Genomic DNA, 10115 nt, shown 5'->3' with positions numbered 1-10115 from the left:
AATCAAAGCACTTTGAGTCATTGAAATCGGGATTGCAAAAGCATTATAAAATTCGTTGTCCATTGTTCAGATTTTACAAAAGTACACAACTTTCCAAGCTTAGGCAAAACTGTTCACAAAAGCTAATCTGTCACAATGAGCGAGACTACAACTGTCCAAATAAGCGAACCAACCAAGTCTTAAACTACTAAGTTGTCACTTGGAGCGAACCAAATCTGTTCTAATAAACGAACCACATAAACAGATGAGCGGACCAGATGATTGTTCCAAAGAGCAAACCAAATACGCTGACAATATGAGCGGACCAATGAGTTGACCAGATAAGTGGACCAGTCGAGCGACACTCTTGAGCAAACCTGTGAGGTACTTTGGAGCGAAGCTATCGAGCGAACCTATCAATTCAATGGAGCGGATCTGATTTGGAGCGAACTTATCCTGTGATTTGGAGCGAACCTACCCAAAATATGACATTTGGAGCGAACCTCAATGCTGATGTCACTGTTTGAGCATGCACGCATGAGCGAAACACCTAAAATCCTACGTTCTAGGTCGATTTTAGATCTGAAAATTTCAAGGATTTACTAATTCATAATTCCGAGTGCAGTGTGTGATTTTGATCCGGTTTTACCGTGAAAAATTTTAAAAATATGAAGAAAGTGTAGAAAAATATATGAAATGTAGCTAAAATGGCAAGAACTCCTCCTCCTGAGCTCTGATACCACTTGTAGGATTGCGTTCGGCCCTGTTTGAGTCGATCAGAGAAATTCCTATCCAAATCAAGAGGCGGAAACTAATGATTTGGTGCTATTCTAGCTGGATTCACTTTAATCTTGCTGTTTTATTGATCAATAACTCGATTACACGTTCAGACAGCACTTCGGCAGCACTTCGTGACTCACCGGAAGAAAAACACCTTAAACTATGTGTTCTAGGTTCGCTTGAAGTAACCAACTATATATAGGAAAGGAGATCCGCTTATATGGTCAAGACCATATAAGCGAACCTGCACTCAACCATATAAGCGAACCTGACAAGCAGTCACATAAGCGAACCTATACTAGATATGTACTCATGAGCGAACCTAGACCTATATACATAAGCGAACCTTTACAATCTAGTGTTTCTAGGTTATTTTGTCATGACTGATCTATCCAATACTAAGACATGATGGAAGACGTAGTCGACAGACGTAAGTGCACTAACAATGTTCTAGATAGAATAATATTTTATAATGTTTATACTTTTTAGAAATAAAAAATTAGTTAATTGGTGAGAGAAAAAATGAGAAAGAATGTAATTAAGTATTTAATTGGAGAGAAAAGTAGCTAACAATTTACATTTATACCTTTTTCATTTATTTTTCACACATAAATAATTACAAAACTATCATTATTAAAATTTCCAAAATCTAAACAATTAATGGCTCAAATTGCTTCACACAGTTCACTCTCAATCTAGTGTTCACTCTATAACCCTATCCTATATATATATATAAGATATCTTTTTGATTGAGTCAGAATGTAAACATATCTAGTATTAGCAGTGACGAAACTTGAAAATTTTCACCGGGTTGTCGGAAGTCACTGGACCTAAAAATTCTATATAAGTAAATTTTTTTCTTATAAAAGCGGGGGGGGGGGGGGCGAAAACGTTTATACCTAAAAAAATTCTATACGAAACATAGATACATAACACTATTGAGCGAAAAGTTCGGGGGGTCGAACGCCCCCGGCCCCTTCAAAGCTACACCCCTGAGTATTAGTTATTTATGTGATAACGTTATTTATTTATCGAGATATAGCATAATATTGTGACCTTAGATTTTGGTTTTGCTGGTTTCGGTTTTGGTTACATTGAGATTACTGTGTTTAATAATCATTTACAATCTGATTAAACCAAAAAAATAAATCAAACTGAAACCATTTAGAACTGAACTGAAGTACATATTCGGGTGTCGGTTTGGTTTTCGATTATGAGAAATTCACTTTGGTTAAATCGGGAAACCCATATTCATATATGGGGGTGATTGGGATTCCTTTTCAACTTCTCCTTCTCAAAAGTCCTTCTCAAATTCAATAATTAAGAAATCCTGACTTCTCAAAATCTCCTTTTTGAAGACATAATCTGCTCTGAAACGTTTATACCTAAAAAAATTCTATACGAAACATAGATGCATAACACTACTGAGCTAAAAGTTCGGGGGGTCGAACGCCCCCGACCCCTTTTTTTGGGTAAAGGGTTACCCCGATGATTTTCTATATTCACAACCAAAAAGCACAAGTAGTGTAGAATGCCTACACTAATTCAATCATAGGACATGCCCCATGAAAGTTACAACCAGAAAAAAACAATACAAAAACAACCACCAAAAGGACGACCACTAGACTACAACTCTAGAAAAAACACGAAAGAATAAAAACTTAATCAGCCGCCATCATCCTGCAGTTCTGTACCCTTGATCTCCCAGTCCCCAAGAAGCCTTCGTACATTGTCACAGTTCTTCAGCTTCGCTCCCATCAATTTGTAACGCACTTGTTGAATAATAATTTCACTTATAGTTTCCGGAGGCCTCAACTGGTTCTTGAATAATCTAGCATTACGCTCCTGCCAAATCAAGTAAGCACTAGCCGCCACCAACAGTCTCGCAACGTAATCTGCCGCAGAATTCGACTTGGAACGATCAAGCAACCACTTAACAATATCGTCCCACTTAGGTTGAACCGAATCCATGCCCACTTTTTGCCTAACCATAAGCCACACTTGAGTCGAGAACTTACATTCGAAGAACAAGTGACTATGAGAGTCGTGATTAGCATAACATAACAAACAGCACATCATGTTCATATTCTTTCTATGCGAGATATCCCAACTCAAGATCTTATCTTGAGTAAGCCACTTCCACCTCATGATAAGCCACATTAAGAAAGCATGTCGCGGGATGCACTAACCAAACCACACAATACGACACCAATCAATCTCCACTTCTTGATGCCGAATCGAATCCCAAGCTCGAGTCGAAGAAAAGTCATGTTTATAATCCCCTTGTCGCCACATGAGTTTGTCAGACTTATTCGGATCCAAAGACAACTGATCAAGCTGAATAAGAACCGGATAAATATCCCTCCAAGCATCTGGCCACCTCCAAGAATTATCTGAATAAATATCGGACACCTTAGAATCCATGTTAAACCCCGCATTAGCAATAACTCTAGGAGATAGGATCTGATCCAGCGGCCCTACGTCACTCCATGTATCGAACCATGCTGAAGTAGCCGAACCGTTGCCAATTTCGGACCAGATGAACTTCCTCATAATCGACCGAAGCTGAAGAAGCTTTCGCCAAAACCAACAACAAGTAGAAGGAACTTTGCAAGCCCCCGGCCCCTTCAAAGCTACACCTCTGAGTATTAGTTATTTATGTGTTAACGTTATTTATTTATCGAGATATAGCATAATATTGTGACCTTAGATTTTGGTTTTGCTGGTTTCGGTTTCGGTTACATTGAGATTACTATGTTTAATAATCATTTACAATCTGGTTAAACCAAAAAAAAAAATAAATCAAACTGAAACCATTTAGAACTGAACTGAAGTACATATTCAGGTGTCGGTTTGGTTTCGATTATGAGAAATTCACTTTGGTTAAATCAGGAAACCCATATTCATATATGGGGGTGTTTGGGATTCCTTTTCAACTTCTCCTTCTCAAAAGTCCTTAAATTCAATAAGTAAGAAATCCTGACTTCTCAAAATCTCCTTTTTGAAGACATAATCTGCTCTAATTTTTTCATAGTATTTGGGATTCCTTTTACTCAGTGGCGGAACTATAAAAAATATTCAGGGGTATCCTAATTTTTTTACCTAGACCCATCCCTGAGAATTCAAGGACCCCAAAAGGGCCTTGTTGTCAAACCCCGATTTCCACGTGTCTCACCGGTGGGCCCGGTGGGGGATTACCGTGACGTAGTTGGCAACAATATAGTCAAACCATACAATATATGAATGCACAGCGGAAGCATAAAGATAAATATATTTCAACCATCGTTTGTAATATCAATGTATTACGAATAGTCGAAATGTATCCACAGGGGATCAATAAAAATAATATAAGTATTGTTCAACAGACGTAGGCATCTTAAGCTTGCGAGACTCTTTATTGATGCTAAGGAGAAATATCCAACCAATTACGCTTAGTACCTGCATTTAATCTTTTTGGGAAAATACGTCAGTTTACACTAGTAAATACATTCAACCGACACTTTTTGTAAAAGGTTTAATAAAAATTGATTTGAATGCACAAGGCACAAACTCTTTATAACTTGGGAGAATTATTTAAACTTATAATCTTGTGAACGAATTACATGTTCCTTATGCATTCAGTAGCCCGGACGTACCGGGTTAAAGATCAATAGACACACCACATCAACTATTTATGCACTGACGAGTGTACGCCTACACTCCGCGCTTAGGTCGTGGCCATTTCGTAAAATGCTGCCAGGGATATCCGGGACATGGTCATTAACCCCCCAAAGGCGTTTAAGTAAACAAGACTGTTTAAACGAGCCGATCAAATTATTCAATTAACCACCAAACGATGGAAGATTTGATGCCCGATCAAGCGGTATTTTATATACCGTAACCCAAGCCCGTATAACGGAAAATAAGTTAAAAGTATTTACCTGAGCAAGTATTAATCCTTAATCGAATAAATTGCAAATATCTTTTACTGGTCTCCTATTCTGGAATGAAGGTTTAAAATAACCTATTAGAATCCTAACGGGTCTTTAATTTAGTCTTAGCTTAGACCGGTCAGTTTCAAAGGATAATTACGGTTTAATCGCGTGAAAGGCGAAAACCGGGAATGGAATGTGATTTGGACCCAACAAGTTTGAAGGCTTGTTTTATATGGGTATAATAACCACACTCTGGATTTTGAGGTCAAAACGATAAGGTTTGACCCGTTTCGGCTAGTTTATGTAAACTAGTTACGTAAACCGAACCGTGCGCGCAAAAGGCGCAACGGGTATCTGTAAGAGTCCTACACAGGTTTCCTTAGTCAATATGTTTTAAAGGGGTTGTGATATCAGTAGGATACCTTCCATAATGCCCGTAACAAGTTTAAGTTCATATTATGCCCCGTAGGGGTATTTCGGTCTTTTTAAAGATTATAAAAGAGGTTTCTGAGTTCTACAGGAAATCTGAGTTTCCCGAACAGTTTATAAAGTCCAAAATACTTTATTTATTATTTAAAATCAGTAGCAACTGGAATCAGGTCAAAAGACCTTGTAGAACTCAAGTTATGTCTGAAAAGGGTATATTCGGTATTTACCGAACCGATGCCATAACCGCAGGTTATGAGCAGGTTAAAAATAATTAAAAATCTTTAAAAATCCCAAAATATTATTTTACATCAGTGTGTAAAAGGTTTGGTGTCGAAATCTGGGTTTAGATAGGCATTATGCTAATTGCGCTATTTAGTTACTAAAGTTTCCGTAATTGCGCTATTTAGCATAACTCCTATTCTGGACCTCGGATTGACGTGAAATTTTAGGGACATGCTTAGAAATCAGTAACTAAGGTTATGGTCCTTTCACCTGTCCGAAATTCTCGTTTTAAATTGAAAAGGGCGTTACGGTCAACTTTTAAGCATTTAACGGAAAGGTGTAAAAGACTCGGACAAACAACGAACCGGTCACAGAGGGTTATACCATCATGTAACCTGGTCCTAAGAGAGTCCTAAGGCATATCTAAATCATACTTTAACGGGTCAGAACTGAAGTCAAAGCAAAAGTCAAAGTTTTGCGACTTTCGGCTCCGAACCGGGTCAAAACAGTAAATGGTCGGATCAAACAAGCTTAGATTAGTTAATATACTTATTATCATGTTATGTGAGTGTTAAAACAGGTTACACGCCATCTACATTACCGATTATGCATAAATTCGTAAAATAGCATTCTGTTGACTTTTTCTAAGCACGTTTGACTCGACATTCGGACTAGTTAGAGTGGGAATCAGAGGGTGCCCTTTTAGGGGTTTAAAGCCCACATGATTACCAACATATAACTACCTTTGATTCGACAAACCACTGGACCATTTGTGATTTATCGTAAAGTCAATCGTTAATTACGACGGATTGACTTTTAAGCTAAAACTATGGAAAACTAAGCCACAAAGGGTTAGGCATACTTACAGAAGCTTGGTGCACGACCAGAGATGTTAGAAAAATGCTTTTGAGCTCCAGAAATGAGCAGATGAGTTGTTTGAAGGTGTGATGAACAAAGGTGCACTACATTGCCTTTTATAGTGAAATTTTGGGCATAAGATCATTACAACTCATCCTATAATTGTTCATGGATGATCAGCAGTTGTCCCTGAGTGTTACGGGACATGTAGGGGGCGCCCATGCTTCAATTAATGCATCCAAGGTCGGTTACAAGCTCAAACAGTGAATCTGTGATGTTTTCTGCATCTGGCACCTTGACGCGACCCGCATTAAGGATCAGGCAACTTGGACGCGGGCCGCCTGAATCCTTATGTCAGGAAACGAATCTGCAGATGGCTCGCGGCCCGCATTAGCATCATGCTTTCTTTATCGCGGCCCGCCCGAGGCCTGTAATTTAAGATTTTCAAATCTTTTGTAATCATTGACCTGGCCTTTCGGTTTCGAAGGGGTAACTTTGCGATTTGGGCCTCGATTATTTGCGAGTAAGGGCCTCGTGACTTTTACCCGTGCCGTTAAGTCCCCGGTTAGTTTAATTACTATCCGAAAAGCCTTAACTTTTATTGTTGACGCTTTTAACCCCTCGCATACGAAATTGATCATAACTTTCTCGTTTTAAAATGGAACTTTGCGAAATTTATATCGTACATTCTAGTGAGCGTAAATTACTGTTACAAAGTCTCGGGTTCGTCAAAGGGTCACTCAGAGGTATTAATTAAACATGTTGACACATTTAACCCCTGTAGTTTGTAATCTCTCACTTTCTTCCGCATTTCGCTCCGTACGATCCATGATTCATTCGTTTGAAGGTACGAGCATCATTTAGAGTTACTGTACAGTATATTTATCCGTTGTTGACATTTTCAACCCTCGAATTTACATACTTTCAAGGTTTGTCAACTTTAGTCCTTTATTTAGTATTTAATGCCACGTGTAAACTCATGACACGTGTCAACACATTATTGGACACAAAATTTCGAGGTGTTACATCCTCACCCCCTTAACATAAATCTCGACCCGAGATTTACTGAAACAAATAAGGGTATTTTTCTTTCATCGTGGACTCAACCTCCCACGTGAATTCGGGACCTCTACGGGCATCCCATTTGACCTTCACAATAGGTACATGCTTCCTTCGAAGCTTCTTTACCTGTCGATCTTCAATCGATACAGGTTTTTCCACAAATTTTAAGCTCTCATCTATGTGCACATCTGTATGTGGTATTACCAGTGATTCATCAGCGAAACACTTCTTTAGATTGCAGATGTGGAACACATTGTGAATTCCACTGAGCTCCTCCGGTAAGTTTAACTTGTAGGCAACTGATCCGACACGTTCGATTACTTCGAATGGTCCAATATATCTCGGGCTCAATTTGCCTTTCTTACCGAATCGCATCACTCCCTTCCAGGGTGATACTTTAAGCAACACTTTATCACCTACTTCGAAGTGAAAATCTTTACGTTTTGGATCTGCGTAACTTTTCTGCCTATCTCGGGCAGCCTTGAGACGGTCTCGAATCTGGACAATCTTGTCCGTTGTTTCGAAGACTATCTCTGGTCCTGATAATTGGACATCTCCAACTTCCGCCCAACAAACGGGCGATCTACACTTTCTACCGTATAATGCCTCGAAGGGCGCAGCCTTAATGCTGGTATGGTAGCTATTGTTGTAGGAGAATTCGATTGATGGTAGGTTCTTATCCCAACTACCACCCAAATCGATCGCACATGCACGTAGCATGTCTTCCAATGTCTGAATAGTACGCTCACTCTGACCATCTGTCTGAGGATGGTAAGCCGTACTAAAATTCAAACGTGTGTCCAAAGATTGCTGGAAACTTTTCCAAAAATGTGACGTGTATCTAGTATCTCTGTCAGAGATAATAGACACAGGTATGCCATGTAAGGCTACAATCTTATCAACGTATAACTGGGCTAACATGTCGGAGTTATAAGTCTCCTTGATGGGTAAGAAATGTGCTGACTTAGTCAGTCTATCAACTATAACCCATATTGTATCATTTCCTTTCCTCGTCTTGGGTAACTTGGTAATAAAATCCATAGTTACCATTTCCCACTTCCATTCGGGAAGTTCAGGCTGTTGTAGCAAGCCTGACGGCTTTTGATGCTCACCTTTGACTTGCGCACAAGTCAAGCATTTGGCTACATAAGCGGCTGCAGACTTTTTCAAGCCTATCCACCAATAATTTGCCTTTAGATCCTGGTACATATTATCAGCCCCAGGATGAACGGAATATTTGGAACTATGGGCTTCCTGGAGGATAACATCTCGTAGTCCTCCATAAATTGGAACCCATATTCGTCCATTCAATCTTAGAATTCCATCTTTGCTAAGAGATAACTGCTCCTCAGTTACTCCTAGCTTTTCGTTAGGATAGTTAGCTTCCAACACAGCTTCCCTCTGTGCAGCTAACAACCTTTCAATCAAACTGTTCTTCACTTCAATGCTCTTGGCATTGATTCGGATGGGTTTCACCCCTTCCTTTCGAGTCAAGGCATCAGCGACTACATTCGCCTTGCCGGGATGATATCTGATTTCACAATCATAATCATTTAAAGTCTCCATCCAACGGCGCTGCCTCATGTTTAGATCCTTCTGATCAAACAGATGTTGAAGGCTCTTATGATCAGAATAGATCACAAACTTGATACCATACAGATAATGCCTCCACAGTTTTAGTGCGAACACAACGGCACCCAACTCCAAGTCATGGGTGGTGTAATTCTTTTCATGCACCTTTAACTGTCTTGAAGGATAGGCAATAACCTTGCCTTTCTGCATAAGCACACATCCCATGCCAGTGTGTGATGCGTCGCAGTAAACTACGAACTCTTCGGTACCTTCAGGCAATGTCAGCACAGGAGCGTTGCTCAACTTTTGCTTCAGAATATCAAAGGATTCTTGCTGCTTAGGTCCCCAGTCAAACTTTACTTTCTTACGAGTCAGCGAAGTTAGGGGTGCAGCAATCCTTGAAAATTTTTCAATGAAGCGCCTGTAATATCCTGCTAACCTCAGGAAACTACGAATCTCTGTAGGCGTCTTCGGCTCTTGCCAATTCATGACAGCTTCCACTTTAGCGGGATCCACTTGGATACCACGCTTGCTAACCATATGTCCAAGGAATTGGACTTCTCGAAGCCAGAATTCACACTTAGAGAATTTGGCATAGAGTTTCTCATGATGCAGGAGTTTGAGAATACAGCGAAGGTGTTTCTCATGGTCAGCTTGGTTCTTTGAGTAGATAAGAATATCGTCGATGAAAACGATGACGAATTTGTCTAAGTACGGCTTGCAAACGCAATTCATGAGATCCATGAACGCGGCAGGTGCATTAGTGAGCCCAAAAGGCATCACTAGGAATTCATAATGACCATAACGAGTCCTAAATGCGGTTTTATGTACGTCTTCATCTCTAACCTTCAGTTGGTGGTAGCCTGACCTTAAGTCAATCTTCGAGAAATAACTTGCCCCTTGTAACTGATCGAACAAATCGTCGATCCTGGGCAGAGGATACCTATTCTTTATCGTGACTTTATTAAGCTCGCGATAATCGATGCACAGACGCATCGATCCATCCTTCTTTTTGACAAACAAGACAGGTGCTCCCCAAGGAGACGAACTAGGTTTAATGAAACCTTTAGCTAGCAGTTCATCCAGTTGTGTCCTTAACTCCTTCATTTCGGTTGGTGCTAACCTGTAAGGTGCTCTAGCAACAGGTGCTGCTCCAGGGATGATATCAATCCTGAATTCCACTTGCCTATCTGGTGGCAAACCAGGTAGATCTTTAGGGAAAACCTCTGGGTATTCAGAAATGACGGGGATGTCTTCTATCTTCGGTTTAGGCTCATCAATAATCACTTGTGCCATGTA

General features: G+C 39.9%; 2 protein-coding genes across 2 annotated transcripts; both read right to left on the bottom strand.

Moving 5' to 3' along the window:
• Positions 1-2424: 2424 nt before the first annotated feature.
• On the bottom strand, positions 2425-2907 carry LOC110870162. Its single transcript, XM_022119364.1, has one exon. It carries the CDS (start codon positions 2905-2907, stop codon positions 2425-2427), a length of 483 nt encoding a protein of 160 aa, XP_021975056.1.
• A 36-nt stretch (positions 2908-2943) lies between these two features.
• On the bottom strand, positions 2944-3312 carry LOC110870161. The gene has a single exon (XM_022119363.1). The coding sequence runs from the start codon at positions 3310-3312 to the stop codon at positions 2944-2946; it is 369 nt and encodes a 122-aa protein (XP_021975055.1).
• Positions 3313-10115: the final 6803 nt, after the last annotated feature.

The sequence above is a fragment of the Helianthus annuus genome, chromosome 8, assembly GCF_002127325.2.
Source record: "Helianthus annuus cultivar XRQ/B chromosome 8, HanXRQr2.0-SUNRISE, whole genome shotgun sequence".
Taxonomy (NCBI): Eukaryota; Viridiplantae; Streptophyta; class Magnoliopsida; order Asterales; family Asteraceae; genus Helianthus; species Helianthus annuus.
The sequence above is the reverse complement of the archived record's forward strand: the minus strand, read 5'-3'. Positions and strand labels throughout refer to the sequence as shown.

Bases quoted from the DNA above. Each gene is read 5' to 3' on its own strand.
- LOC110870162 (XM_022119364.1), bottom strand. From the start codon at position 2,907: ATGAGGTGGAAGTGGCTTACTCAAGATAAGATCTTGAGTTGGGATATC.
- LOC110870161 (XM_022119363.1), bottom strand. From the start codon at position 3,312: ATGAGGAAGTTCATCTGGTCCGAAATTGGCAACGGTTCGGCTACTTCA.